This window comes from Delphinapterus leucas, chromosome 10 (genome assembly GCF_059928025.1).
Source record: "Delphinapterus leucas isolate spDelLeu-1000000601 "Yukka" chromosome 10, BTC_Dleu_Yukka2, whole genome shotgun sequence".
NCBI classification, from domain to species: domain Eukaryota; kingdom Metazoa; phylum Chordata; class Mammalia; order Artiodactyla; family Monodontidae; genus Delphinapterus; species Delphinapterus leucas.
Window position 1 is genome coordinate 83,850,916 of NC_143138.1, and position 15,670 is coordinate 83,866,585.

The 15,670-nt window shown below is 39.8% G+C and overlaps 1 protein-coding gene across 2 annotated transcripts in view; it reads right to left on the reverse strand.

The window, feature by feature from the left end:
• Positions 1-15,670, reverse strand: part of FRMD4B (FERM domain containing 4B) — a 273,299-nt gene that overhangs the window by 67,407 nt on the left and 190,222 nt on the right. For both annotated transcript variants that reach the window (XM_022572579.3, XM_089919549.1), the window contains 2 exons: positions 2,008-2,064; positions 1,184-1,206 (listed from right to left, as the gene is read on the reverse strand). In XM_022572579.3, the coding sequence (XP_022428287.2) occupies positions 1,184-1,206; positions 2,008-2,064 (80 nt within the window). The remainder of the gene's footprint in view (positions 1-1,183; positions 1,207-2,007; positions 2,065-15,670) is intronic.

Below are 15,670 nucleotides of genomic sequence, written 5' to 3' on the forward strand. Positions count from 1 at the left end.
CCTCATTTATAAATCAACTTCAGACTCACCCCCTACACGATGGAATTCCTCACATATCTGATCTTCCTAGGAAACATGGCTCCTCCAGGGAAGACAACAGTGGAGAACACAGCCGCTCTTGATGTTAATGACCTAGAGACTAATTTATCCTCTTTTCATGCTCTGACATTTTCTTTTAATTAAAAAAAGTTTGGTGTTCATTGATCTTTATGATTCCTTCAAAGCATATTTCCTAACCTAAAATTTAAAACGAACAGAGCTAAAAGGAGAGTGTGGTGAGTGCATCATGGCCTGTTAAGTGGGAGCCTCAGTCATTCTACCGCATTAAATGGGCAGATATGGAAAGTGCTTGGAGTTTCTGAGGTGAAGCATGACTCCATGAGTGGACGTTTTCAAGCCTGGAAGGCATTACTTGGTTATCAGCCTGTTCAGGAGCACACTAGTCAAAGCCTTGGCTGGGAATGAGTACTAGTTGATCTGTAAATAATCTACAGGTAAGGTTTACCAGCAGTGGAACATTAACACTGTAGAGGCGAGGCTTTGTGGGTCGTTGGTCTGTGAGCTGCTTCGAATTGGAGGTCTTGCCTCCACCTTTAACCCCTTCTACTACCCCAACGCAACTATTGCATTAAAAGAACAGAATGGAGCAGATAGAGGGTGAATTCAAATATAAACACTCTCTGACGATTTGGCCAGTTAGGCAGTTAGAACCAGTAAGTGCCTCGGTGGCAACAATACAACTGTTAGGTCAAATATATGAAGGGTGAGGCCCCTTTAGGGCAGCTGCAAAAAGAAAGCCCCTATTAATCCCTTAACTAAGCTGCTGATGGATTTAATCTTTTTGTGCTTATGGTATAATTCTTTAAACACAGGATTATTATAAATTTAAAAAATCAGCACGGGCTACCCAAGTTTTTTATAGATTTCTTCATCTTGCTAACAGGTGATGGAAAATAGAACTTTGGAGGACTTCTGAGTACAATCTGCTGTCACTCTGGCTTGCAAAGCTTCATTCCCAGATTCATTCACAAAAAGAATAGGTCTCTATTTGAAGAGGAAAGAGACCTCAGTCTCTCGCCTGGGGATCTACTTTCTTTTGCTTTGCATCCATTGTTATTTAAAATAGCATTAAAAGATTCAGCTAGGGTTATTTTGCATAGTAATATTCGAAAAGGAACCATACCTGGTGTAATCCCCTTTGGCTTCCTGAAATAAAAAAACAAATATAGATGATCAATTTGTATTGATGGTGATTAAGCTAAAAGAATTGTACTCCTGATCATTTTCCCCTCTTAAAATGCTGAGTTTTGTTTTGAAAACTTTTTCACAAAGAACACCTTCCCTACATATGACCCTGGAGAAGAGTGTGGCATTTAAGAAATCGCTATTACCCAATAATTATTTCTTGTTTTTAACAGAAGAGACAAATCTATCTGAAAAAGCATAGATGATTATTTCTCCTTTAATGTTTTGAAGATCACGAGATAAACGCCTGTCCTTCGGAGCAGCACACTTTTTAGTCTGGCCTCAGACCGTTTAAACCATGACACAGGTAAATCAACACATGCCATTTGTTTTCTTTTTTTAAACCAGCATGGAACACACCGCTTTTTCAGCTATGTGTGCCTTTAAGAATTAAAGGGCTCTTTAACTCCACCTCAAGAAAAAGTATACAAAAGTTACTAAATTTAAATGCAAATTACAGCTGTTGTAACAACTGCAGCCTCCCAAATTCAAGCCACCGGGAGCTCTTTGCCAGCAATACGGTCTTAACTCTTCTTCCTCAGTGAAGTCTAAGTTTCATTTTCTTCTGAGGCATATCACACTCTCGCTCATGCAATCTACACTAAAACAGAAAACAGTGGCTCACATCTTATACTGGCAAACAACCAGGAGGCTTTAAAAAGCCGTCAGCCACTGGCCCATGCAAAAGTTTCAGAAGTGCAGGCAGTTCACAAAACCCAACAAACAAAAGGAGCGGGTAAGAGGCAGTTTATCAGTTCTTACCTGTAAAATAAGCGCCGCTAACCTGAAGATAGTTTCGCTGTCTACTTCGATTTGCCCCTGTCGGTGGAAAAGGAAAGCATCACTGAACACAGGCTGCCCTAGGTCGTAGCAAATGGCTGTGGAGTTGGGGAAGCTGTCACAGCTTGGTACCTTCAGTTTAGGATTGAACGCAGATCATACCATTGCAGGGGGAAGGGAGGGGGGCGTGGAGAGACGTATCCAGGGTTATGGGGAAGCCACATTGTGTGTGTGTGTGTGTGTGAGAGAGAGAGAGAGAGAGAGAGAGAGAGAGAGGGCGCGCGCGCCAGCACTTTAATTAGCTGTGGGAAATTGTGTTTTGAGAGCAGTATTCTGGAAGGAACACACATGACTTTGAAACTGAAAATTCAGACAGCTTCTAAATGAATAATTTTTACCTCTCCAAGTTCATTTTGAAGCTCTGATTTTCTTAGATTAGTTTGCTCAATGTTTTCCTGTGTCATAGCAGTTATTTTGGTACACACACAATGCAAATATTATAAAAAATATAAGTTCTACTTCTGTGTCAATGAGACATTATTGAATTAATATTTATACTCTTGTAGAGAAAATGTAAGCCTTAAGAACAGGTTACCAGGCTTCCCTGGCGCAGTGGATAAGAATCTGCCTGCCAATGCAGGGGACACGGGTTCGATCCCTGGTCCGGGAAGATCCCGCATGCCGGGGAGCAACTAAGCCCGTGCGCCACAACTACTGAGCCCGCGTGCCTAGAGCCCATGCTCCTCAACAAGAGAAGCCACCGCAATGAGAAGCCCGTGCACGGCAACGAAGAGTAGCCCCCTGCTCGCCGCAACTAGAGAGAGCCCACGCACATCAATGAAGACCCAATGCAGCCAAAAACAAATAAATTAATTAAAAATTTAAAAAAAGAACCAGTTACAGAAAGTGCTTGAGATACAAATTCTGTTGCTTTATACTGAAGTTTGATGAACCCTAATTTATCATTTTTCCATGATTTTATTTTATTTTTTCTATTTTTTAACATTTTCATTCTCAGAAGGAAATCTGGTACTCACTCGACCCTCCCCACCACCACTTTATTTATTTATTTATTTTAAAATTTTTATTTATTAAAAAAAATTATTTTATTTATTTATTTTTGGCTGCGTTGGGTCTTTGTTGCTGTGCGCAGGCTTTCTCTAGTTGCGGCGAACGGAGGCTACTCTTCATTGCGGTGCGCAGGCTTCTCATTGCGGTGGCTTCTCTTGTTGCGGAGCACGGGCTTCAGTAGTTGTGGCTCACGGGCTCTAGAGCACAGGCTCAGTAGTTGTGGTGCACAGGCTTAGTTGCTCCACGTAATGTGGGATCTTACTGGACCAGGGACTGAACCCATGTCCCCTGCATTGGCAGATGGATTCTTAACCATTGCGCCACAAGGGAAGCCCTCCACTATTTTATTTTTAAAGCCTTTAAGATCCCAAAGAAAAATAGGAGTTTGAGGCTGTCACTAACAGGAATACTTCTTCAGTTGCCTGGTACGGATGCATAACTGTGTCAGGGTATTGCCTCTATCAATAACACTCACATGCACCTTCATTTATTTTGTTAAATGTGATGACATATGTAAATACCATTATTGCATTATGTGATAAATTACAACATTGAGTAGTAGAGCAGGGTCTTTATTAAAAAAATTTTTTTTTTGGTGAGATGCTAGCTTGTAAGCATTAACACATGCTAAAACAATACCATATAACCCCCTCCTTGCATAAATCCTATATAATTAGTACTTGAAAGTGCATAGTGTTTAAGAACATGGGTCTGGAAATTGCCCTACACTTTTTTTTCTTTCTCCTTTCTACCTGTTAAATCTGAGCTGGAGAGTTTTCTAATTATACCAAGTGCATCAGTGGTGAGTAATTAAGTAGTTTTAAAGTAAATGCACACTAGGTAGGTTTATAGAAGCAGTTAGCTCAGTGAGAATTTCTGGAAGGTTTATGCTTTTCTCTCAAGTGGCCAAGTGATTTGATCGGGCTTCTCAAAAAAACAACAAGAACAACAAAAAAAAAACCCAAAACTAATAACAATAATTCTTTTAGAAGCCATAAAATAAAATAAACAAACCCCAAACCTGGGATATTACAATGTCAACAGTGATAATTACCTGTGTTTCCCTTATATTTCATCCTGCAACAACTAAGTATCCCTTCTGAAACCTGAGGCAGTGGATCTGCTTCAAAGTTTTTCGCTTCAAAAGCTGACAGGCCCAGAGCCTTGGAATTCAAAGCTCGCCTATAATCTCTAGAAACAGATTATAAAATCAAAGAGAAGCCAGGTTGATTGCAGAAATCAATTGCCCTCTGTCTTTCAGGCAAGAGACAGTCGTTTTCTAATCTGGTGAAAGATGATGAAGCAGTTAATCCAACAGGTGAGGTGGGTGTTGATCGAGATTAAATTTTAGAAAAGCTAAATTCCTTATCTTCAAAGAAATAGAAACTCACGTGGGGCATGGGGGTGAGGGCTTCGCAGGGGAACTCAAGAACATGTTTGAGTTTAAATTAGACCTGAACTCGTTAAAGTCAAATCTGTCTTAAAATCAGAGAGAAGAGGCGAAGTGCGTTAGATCAAATATTTTTTTTAAAAAACTGAAGATGTATAAAGTATATTGAAAATTATTGCCAACTCCTCTGACACCCTGGGACCCCGTTGCGTCCTCAGAACCTTAGATGAGTCACTGGAACAATATTTTAGACACCAACTTTTCAGTTTAGTAAATTAAAAGACCTCAAACAGATACTCTCAAGGAAGTTGCCAAATATTTCTCTACATTGGAAGGGTCATCAAATATTAAAAATGCTGAAATGAGGAGCTAAAGCATGAGAAGTACCAGGTTCAGACAGCTCCAGGGGAGAGGGCAGGCAAATACGAAGCTTGCCTGTGGACTTTTTCACCTACACCAGTGGCCCCGACACAATTCTGGTGGAGGAAGGCAATGGTGGGACGGAACAGTAGGGCCTTTGAGAAATCTCGTTCCAGGAAGAGAGGAAAATGAGTGGTTTGGCAAAGCCCCACATTCTTTTACACATCTTAGGCCCCACCTCACCTTTCAGTTAACCACTGTTCTGGAAATACAAGGCAACATATTTTAAGTTCTAAAACTGACTGTCAAGGTTACCCGACTTGTGCGTGGAGTTCACCAAACAATGGATTCATCAAGAAAATACTACTTTGCCTGGTTCTCAGCCATTTCATATGGTGAAATTTAATTAAGACTTGTACAGAACTCTGGAGTTTCATGTCTGAAGGGTAAAACTTCTTTAGAAACTGCAGTCTGCTCTTGGATAGAACATTTCCTTTACTTACAACCATGGCAACCGAGGTAACCTTATAGGTACTGGGAAAGCTAACACTTGAGAAAGGGATCACCTCAAAGGCAGAGGTAATGGGATCCTTCAGTGGGTTTCCATGATTGTCAAGGATAAACAAAGAGAAGCAGAGGAGTGAAGCAGGGGATGTGGCTGAATGCACAGAGGTAACGTGAAACAGTATCAAGTGCTGGTGCTATACTCCCAAAGCTCACTTAACAGGATTATGGATCCAATCACGAGGTCACTGGGTTCAGGCTCCACCTTCGACATCTCACTTTTGGTCCTTGACTTGTCGGCTCAGTTGACCAAGACATCATGCTAACGAGGTGAACTCTAGGTTTTGACTCCCAAGTAGGAAAGCAGAATAAAAGAAAGTTTTAGAACTTGAAAGGGACTTTTGTGAAAATATGACTCCTATGATTTTACAGATGATGGCACTGAGGGCCAGGGGCAGGACGTGGACTACTCAATCCCACAGCACATGTTGACCCTGGACTCTTTCAACTCGACCGTGCTTTAGTTAACGCCAGCGCAAATCTCACCAGGAATGTCCTAAAGGCATGCTTTTGGTAAAAATTGGAATCAGGTAAGATCAGAAAAATGACTCCAAATGCCACCTCCACCGTTGGTAGGATAGTATGTCACCATCAAACATACACGCTCACATAGAATGGGAAAACTATTTCTGAAGACGCATTCTGCATTTTCTGTATTGATGTATTGATAGTACTCCATGGAAACTTATTCTGCACTATAGCTATGAACATTCATAACTTGGTCACAAATACTTCAGATGGAGAACTACTTGACAAAACGTTGAGAAACCTCTGTTTGTTTCCAAGTCTACTACTCATCATCTATTTAAGGGTTAAGTCTACCAAAACAACAAAACAAAAACCACCTGTAGAACAGCAACAAATAAATGTAGGAGAAATAAAAGAGATAAAAAAATTACAATTTGCAACAGTCATAGTACTAATTGATTCAGGCAGTACTTTTCAATAAGTAAAAGGTATTGGGTGAAAGTTAGATGAGAAACAGAATATTTACATAATCACAAAGGATCTCTCCATAGGGGAGAATTAATTACAAAAGGGGAAATGGTAACTTTTCAATGGTGAAACCTGACAGATACCATCTTAACCAAGGGATGAGATATCACCAATAACTGGGAAGACCAGCATCACGTGCCTTCTGATACGTTCTGAGGAGGATATAACTTCATCTACATACAGTGCTGTGCTGCTAAATGTAAATGTTTCACAACCAGAAATGGGGGAGGGGGTACAAGCTCTGATGTGTAGCATTTGTTGATTTCCATGGTGTGAACATTCCCACCATGGCTGATTTCAAGCTACCAGTATGATATTACAGAACATGGAGCTGGGAAGAGATGTGACAACTGGCTCTCATAGATGGTACTAACTGGTTCTAGCACACCGCTGGGTAGTATTCCTGCCAAAAATACATCACTAGATCTAATCAGGAGAAACCTTGAGACAAAAATCTGGCCCATACTCTTGAAAGTGTCTGTGTGATGAATGCTAGAGGAAGGCTGAAGAACTGTTTGAAAGCAAAGGAGACTAAAGAGTTATAACAACTAAACGCAGTGTGTTATCCTGGATCAAGAGGAAAAGTTGTTATAAAGGCACTACTGATACAACTGCATTGCATATTAGGCAACAGTATAGGTTCAATGTTAAATGTTCTGAATGTGATCATTGTTATATGGGTCTGTAAGAGATGTCCGTTATCCTAAGAAAGATACCGTGAAACATTTAGGGGTAAACAGTGTAACTTACTCTCAAATGGTTCAGAAAAAAATTACACACATTTGGAGGTGGGGGAGATAGAGAGAGCACCAGTACAAATGTGGAAAATGTCAACAACCGGTGAATTTGGTTTGATAGACATACATTTTGTGTGTGTGTGTGTGTGTGTGTGTGTGCTATTCTCGCAACTCTTTTGTAAGTTTGAAATTATTTCAAAATAAAAAGTTTGTTAAAAAATTGATGTATTTTCCGGGAGGGTTGGATATCTATTTGTCTCGACTGCCTCGTACCCCAACCCCCTTTCTGAACAGAATATCCCATTCTTTTGGAGAATTGCTTCTCTCCTTACTGGATCTAATGGAAATACAATCATCCTTCTGTGGGCAAGTGATGGAAGAGGGTTCAAAGACCTTCCTAGGGATTTTCCAAATTAGAACTAAGGGAAGAAAGCTCTCTCCCTCTGGAGGTGACATTGGGAAGATGTGAACCAGAGAGAATCAGTGACTACAGATGGACAGAAAGGGGCTTCTTAACATTGCTAGTCAACTGTGTCCACTGCTGAGCTGGGCCAGACTTCGAAGTCTGGTTAAAGTTCAAAAATTGTCGAGAATGAGGCCTTGGATGCCGCTTCTATGCTCTCACCTTAGTTTACCAGTAAGCCTGCAAACAGTGCAAAGAACCAATGGGATAAGGACACAAATGAGTGAGTTGATACAGCTCCCGGGAGCCTCTCTAATACCTTCTGTGGACACACCTACATGGAAGGAAGACTCTGCCAGGCCAGAGAAGCCCAGAGCTATGGGCTGACTAGTTTTTATACAATTTGGCTGGGAGAGAGGCCGCATCAACACTTAATACCTACCTACCATCTAACAAGGCAGCTCTTGCTAGGCCATAGAAACATACTTCCCTGGGCAATTTCCTATTTTCTAGGGGTTATCATGCCCCTAGAAGGCCAGGCCATAATTACTACACCTGCACTCCCTCCTCCCCCTATGTAAATAAGCCAGTACTTTCTCCTTTTCCATCCAAGCTAGTTGTGAGAGGCAATATTTATGGAGGATGGTCTCAGTGAATACTACACATTTGTTCTTTCAGAGCAGCATTTTGCAACCTCAGTACAGTTGACATTTTGAGTTAGATAATTCCTTACTGGGGGGAGGGGCTGTCCTGTGCACTATAGGGTATTAAACAGCATTCCTGGCCTCTGCTCACTAGAGTCTAGTAGCAGTCTCCTCACCAGCTGTGACAACCAAAAATGTCTCCAGAGATGGCCAAAGGGTTCCTTTTGGCACCCCAATTGAGAACCATTGCTCTACATTCACTAAGTTTATTCTTGGATTAAGCTAGAATCATCAGAAACCTACAAAACTGAGCCATAAGGTTTCCCGAGGTAAAACTCCTTTTTTGGTATGATTTATTTATTTTATTTTATTTTTAAATTTATTTTTGGCTGCTTTGGGTCTTTGTTGCTGCACGCAGGCTTTCTCTAGTTGTGGCAAGCGGGGGCTACTCTTCATTGCAGTGCGCAGGCTTCTCATTGTGGTGGCTTCTCTTGTTGCAGAGCACAGGCTCTAGGCGCATGGGCTTTAGGAGTTGTGGCTCGTGGGCTCAGTAGTTGTGGCTCGTGGGCTCTAGAGCACAGGCTCAGTAGTTGTGGCACATGGGCTTAGCTGCTCCACGGCATGTGGGATCTTCCTAGACCAGGGATCGAACCCGTGTCCTCTGCATTGGCAGGCGGATTCTTAACCACTGTGCCACCAGGGAAGCCCCGCAGGTGGATTCTTAACCACTGTGCCACCAGGGAAGCCCAAAACTGCTTTTTAGAAACTGTGTTCTGGCATCACTCCCCTGACTTATGTTGAGAAACAACGTAAGAAACAACCCTCAGAAACTCATTATTTTAATAACTTTAGGTGTGTTGTTCAGGACATAGTTCATTACCTCATATAATATCCCTTTACAAGGACACATGGGAGCAGTTTCTGATTTTTAGGACCAATGATGACTGTGTTCCTTCGAGCAGCTGCTTTGTTTTTACCTTAATGACCACTGTGCGTTATGTAAGTGATCATAACTTCCTCTGAGCTTTGGCTCTTAAGAGAAGCTGAATTTCAAATTTGTGGGCTAAATGCTTTATGCTCACCATGCTGAATTTTTTTTTTAAATATTTATTTATTTATTTGGCTGTGTCGGGTCTTAGTTGCGGCACGCGGGCTTAGTTGCCCCACGGCATGTGGGATCTTAGATCCCAGGCCAAGGATCGAACCTGCATCCTCTGCATTGGAAGGAAGATTCCTAATCACTGGACCACGAGGGGAGTTCCATGCTGAATGTTTTATACTAAGCTTAACCTTGGCAGCATCTAATTATTTCCGCCTTTATTTTCTCACAAATAATTCTGATTTCATCAGTTAACATATTTTAGTGTTTTTTTTCCTTTTTATTGACGTATATACAGTAAAATGCACAACTCTTACTGTGCAGCTCGATGACTTTGATGTGTGTATATACTCATATGACCATCACCTGAATCAAGATATCAAATATGCTTACTAATTTTTCATCTTAGGGAAAGGTATATATGTTTATAAACCACATCATATCAAAAAAATTATTTTTGCTAATAAGAAAGGTACAAAATAATACTGCAAAATTGTTTCAGTTTGCAGTTGTTTGATTACTAACCAACTTGAGTATTTCCCTTGCAATTGCCTATTATTTGCTACTGCCTATCTGTGAAATGACCCTTTGTTCACTTATCTACTTGAGAGTTTATGTTCAACTTGAGTTACCAATATTAACGCTTTGTCTTGTTTATGGGGCAGAAATTGTGTCCTTCAATCTCATCCCCTCTGATGTGCTCTCTCCTCCTGTGAAGTCAGATTGGACTTGGCCCTCCCACATTGGAAGAATCTATGGGGCCCTGAGTAAGTAATTTTTTCTGAAACTCACTCAGTTCCTCCTCTGCAAAATGGGGAATGATAATATTGAATTTACTGAGTTGTTTAGAGCATAAAGTATAAAATATAAAGCACTTACCATGAAGGGTAGCCCCCAAAGACTCTCAATGTTATTCTCTCTGCACTGTTTACCATGCTGCTTCTTACATCCTTATATATCATTATATATATGGTTCTCTACTTTGTTCTGGGACACGGTTCAATTTTTGTGTAGTTCCATAACATTTAATCATTCTTCCTTTATAATATGTCTCAGTATCTGATATGACAAAGGCTTTAACTTTCCATAATAATATTTGCCATTCTTTTCCATTTATGTTTTTAAAGAAATTTAAAAAATAATCTTGTCAAGTTTTTAAAAAGATATAGTAATTTGCCTTCCTCTTTGGAACCATAATAAGTATCTACTGAAATTGCTCTGCAGCGATCATAAAGTTTTATGATATACCATGAAGATCACACACATCCTGGTTTAGGATTAATAATCGTTTTTTTTGTATTTTCCAACATAAATAGGCCACTTTTTTCATTCTGTTAATCTGGTTATCATTGTGTAGGATATTATTTTTAGTGTATTTAACTTGTATTCAACTTCTTCACCAAAGCCAATAATGCCAATAAACTTTAGTTAGTTTATTTCCATTTCCTAGGCACCTAGCGAAATTGTCTCCAAATAATATTTTGGTGCAGTTCTTTTCAATGTATGGTGGTATAACTGATTGCACTGAATAAAGTAGACATTTTACTTAACACATCAAAACAGCACTCCTCCCATACACTGCTGGTGGACCAACTTAAGTTACTTCTGGACTAACTTTTTGGCAAGGTCCACTAAAGTGTAACATACACATGCACTATGACCCAGCAATTTTGCTCCTAGGTATACACCTAATAGCTATGTTTACAGATGTCCACTAAAGGGCAGGCACTTGGATCCTCATGGCAGCACTACTTATAATAACCAAATACTGCAAAGCTACCCAAATGCCCATTTATGTAAATGAACTGTGATATACTCATACTCTGGACTACCATTCAGCAGGGAAAATGAATAAGCTGGCTGTAATGACACACAACAACATGAATGAATCCCAAAAACATAATTTGAGCAAAAGAAGCCATACATTAAAAAAGCATATACTGTATAACTTCAGTTCTATAAAATACAAAGTCAGCCCAAACTAATAAATACTATTAAAAGTCATGGTAGTGGGGGGATTAATGACTGGAAGAACATGCTAGGGGCTTCTCAGGTGCTGGTAATGTTTTGTTTCCTTGATAGTGGTACTAGTTGCACAGATGTGTTCAATCTGTGAAAGTTCATTGAGCTGCACAATTACATTGTATACACTTTTCCATGTGTATACTTCAATATAAAGTTAAGAAAAAAAAACAAAACACAGAACCACTGATCTTCCCTCAGCCTTTCCCATCTTACTTAATGTCAGTTTCATCCTAAGTTGCTTAGCTCCAAGATCTCCATGGTACCATTGGGCACAGAGTCGGGCAGTGTGCAACCTGTGCAACTGTATTTGGTGACCCTGTTTGCACCTTCTAATGCAGTATAACCTTATTTATTGTCTTTATCCCTATCTACCATCACCTCTGCCTAATAGGTAAGCTCCTTAGGGCATGGGTTTTTACCTATTTTGACCCTAGCTATATCTCCAGGACCACTTGGCACACAGCAGGTACTCAAAACATTTGTAGAATATCAACTAAAAGAGTAGTGAAGGAAAATGTCAATGGGTGTATTATTATCTTTCCTTTTTAAAAAGGGAATGCTTCTTATGTTTCTCGAGTCACTATACAGTTGATTTGCCTTGATTTTCAACTGAGAATAAGGAATCCTAGCTTTCTGAACTATGAGAACATAGCTCAGGCTTTATCAGCTATGGGAACTGTTAGCATAGTACCTAGTTATCAAGGATATATATATATATATATATGAATATGTATATACGCAAAGTTATCAAAAAATCTTTTACTTTTCTGGCATCACTTTCTAAAAATGTAAAGGGAAAATAATATATCTGTCCCCCAACTTCACGGAGTTTTGAGGATAAAAAAGAAAAATGAGCTATAAAGATGCTTTCAGGGCTTCCCTGGTGGCGCAGTGGTTGAGAGTCCACCTGCCGATGCAGGGGACACGGGTTCATGCCCCGGTCCAGGAAGATCCCACATGCCGCAGAGTGGCTGGGCCAGTGAGCCATGGCCGCTGAGCCTGCGCTTCCGGAGCCTGTGCTCCGGAACGCGAGGGGCCACAACAGTAAGAGGCCCGCGTACCGCAAAAAAAAAAAAAAAAGATGCTTTCAAAAACTAAAAAGGATTAGAAGAAGAGCAAACAAGTACAGGTGTTTTGTGGGTGTGTATCACAGTTTCAAAGATATAAGCAGTAGGATCAAAGTATTTGGACAGACTGCTCCTCAGAAACTTGATCACAATGAACATGGGAACAAAGAGAAAGTTTATGAATTAGTGTTTGGTTGTGGGAGGATAATACAAGTGAATATACAGACATGGAAATGAGAAAGAAGGGAAAATGAATCAGATCATCTTTTCTCAAGGTGGAGCCCAGGTATGGTTTGTGCAATGCATGCTGTTTTTTGGTGGACAGGTGGTGCATATTTTTGTTCTTGGGATGAAGTTCCAACTAGTTTATGTAGAAACCAGACCTTGGTTTCTAGATAGCATTCTCCACTGAAAGGAAAAATGGTTGATTCCAAGGCTATGGTAGTGGGAGCCTTTAGAGCATCAAAATGAATGAGAGAAGGGATTATAATATTTTGAATAAAAAGAAATCCATGAGTCCATGTTGATAATAAAAACCATTTTTTAAAAAGATGGAGAAGGGAAAATTATTCTTTACCCATGAATGCTAAGAAATGTTGAAGGTGATAGAATTAGCAAATCACCATTTACAATCACCATATACCATAGTACTAACCATAGTACTAACTGGCTTAGCCAAGATCACCACTGGAGACCAAGACCATTGGATCAAAGACTGTTGGGAAACAGGATGGTCAAACAGTCTCAAAGTGTTGACTCCAGACAAGTTGTTAATTACAAAGTGGAAAAGATGAAGAGAAATCTGGTAGATACCACCTTAACCCAAAACAAATCTTACTAACGTTGCAAGCCTCCCTGTGAGACACACTGAGGAGGACCCAACATCACTTATGTAGTATTCTTGCCACAAGGAAATTATATTAGACTAGTGGCTCTGAAACGTCGGTGTATAGCAGAGTTACCCTAAAGCCACTGAAGAATAGAGAGACCCAGACTCACTGAAGTAGTATAGGGTGAAACGGGGCAGGTTGTGGGTCTCTGTAGTTTCACCAAGTTCCCTAATGATTCTAAGACGTGGCCAACACATGTCTGGAATCACTGAATTAGACAAATCCGTATTTCACAAATTGACAGACCTTTTACAAGGCAAATGGCCTATACTCTTAAAAAATACCAATGTAAGAAAAGTCAAGGAAAGACTGGATATCTGTTTCCCGTTATGGAGACTATAGAGTCATGACAACTAAAACCAATGTGTGATCCTAGATGGATCCTGGACCAGAAAAGGAAAACAAACAAACAAACAAATACCAAACTAACTCAACAGCTAATTATTGAGACAATATGATATTAATCTCATAAAACTCTAAACTCCACATGGGCAGAGATCCAAGTCACCACTGTGCACACAGCACACTAGTGTAGCACATAGTGGACATTCAATAAATATTTTTAAATGAATTAATCTATACTTTAAAAAAATACCAAACCTTTTGATAACAAGGTTCTACCAGATGATGCTACAAAAATATCATCAGAACTGTGAGTCTTCCTCCACCCAAGTCTTTTTACTTCGCCCCTATTCTGAGATCTGGAGGCTCTGCTTTATTTCTTTTGATCCCAGGAAGAATGGTATTGTCACGTGGCCAAATATCAGAGACACTGGCTCCACCATTCTGCCAGTATCTGAATCCTTGTAATAAACTCTTGCACCAACATGGTTGCAAAGCAAGGGAGTGAATGTTTATGAGACTGCTCTGAAAATGAGAGGTGTGGTGATCTACAGCCAAGTCGTTAAGCGATGCAAGACGGGGAGCCTAAATAGGTCAGGTTCCACTAATAAGCATGGAGGTTCCAAGGCACCCACATCTGATAAATAGGAGGTGAGACAATTGGAGAACAGATGAATAACTGTCAGTAGACACTGAGAACCCAGCTCTCTACTTTTGTACTTACCTGTATGCATTATTAGATTACATACACAGCAGAATTTAATTACAGCATTCTAATTGCTTAAATGTACCCTGGCACTAATTTACGATTATAATTTGAATTTGTAGCAGTGGAGTGTCCTGAAGAAAAACTAGTCATATTAAAAACACCCAAAAAGTGCAAGGTGCTTGCAAGATAATCAAGGATGATTAGAGGGAGAAAAGGATGAATCATGAGAAAGAAGAGAAAGTTACGGTCATGATGTTAAAATAAATCTTCTGAATAAAGAAGCACTGCTAAAGTTAGTATCCTAGCCTAATATCCTAGATGCTTTTTGCATCTAGGAGTAAATATGCAATGATACTTTTATTTTTAGGACTACTGTACCTCCATTTGATTGGGCCTCCTGTTTATCATTTTTTTCCAACAGGGTATATACCACATTTAAAATGTTTTCACCAACATTCTCCTTTTATGCCATCATGGTGGTTATTTATGCCCAAGTACTTCTTATAAATGAGAACATCGTATAATAGTCCTCTTGGGAATTTTGGAAGAATATTATCAATAACAACAACAATAAAAACGAGAACATTTAAGTGCTAGCTATCTGTTCCAAGAGGCTGACATACATTAATTCGTTGAATCCTCAGGACAACCTTATGAGGAGGTATTATTACCTCACTTCACAGGTGAGGACTGAAATTAGGAGATTACTGCTTAAGGCCACCTACCCTCTTAGGGGTGCTACCAGGATTCAAGCTGGGACCACCTCTCCATAGTCCCCCAACTCTTTGCCATGTCATGCATTGAGCCATATTTTGGTCTCTCCCAAGAGTGAACCAAACAATCTTGGTTGGTGTCCAACACCCGTGAAATACTTACTGACTTCACTTCAGCTGGGAGGTAAACTGTACTCGTAGGGCATATATTGCATGTGTTCTTAGTAAATTTAAATTGTAACTATTTGTGGCCAATTCAACAGGTTTAGCTGAAATGGGTAACTTGGTCTATTTCCCAATGAATCTATATTGTAAAACATTAATATTAGGCCTCCTTAATTATGAAATGGCAGTCTTCCATTCCATTTCTTCTTTTTGAAAAATATAAAGGTAGCTTTTCAAACCTCCTCCTTAGGCCTCTTAAGCATGTGTAACATGCCAGAAAGGCAAATGACATGTGCTTCTAGTATGGGTTGAAAAAATAGATGACAAATAGATGGTAGATGATAGATGGACAGGTAAATGGATGGATGTACAGAGAGAGAGAGTGGGTGTGGGTAAATTAGTTTTTTAAAAGTTTCTTTGCCATGTTCCTTTTGAAATATAAGATTTGAATCTTCAAGGATGTCCACTTA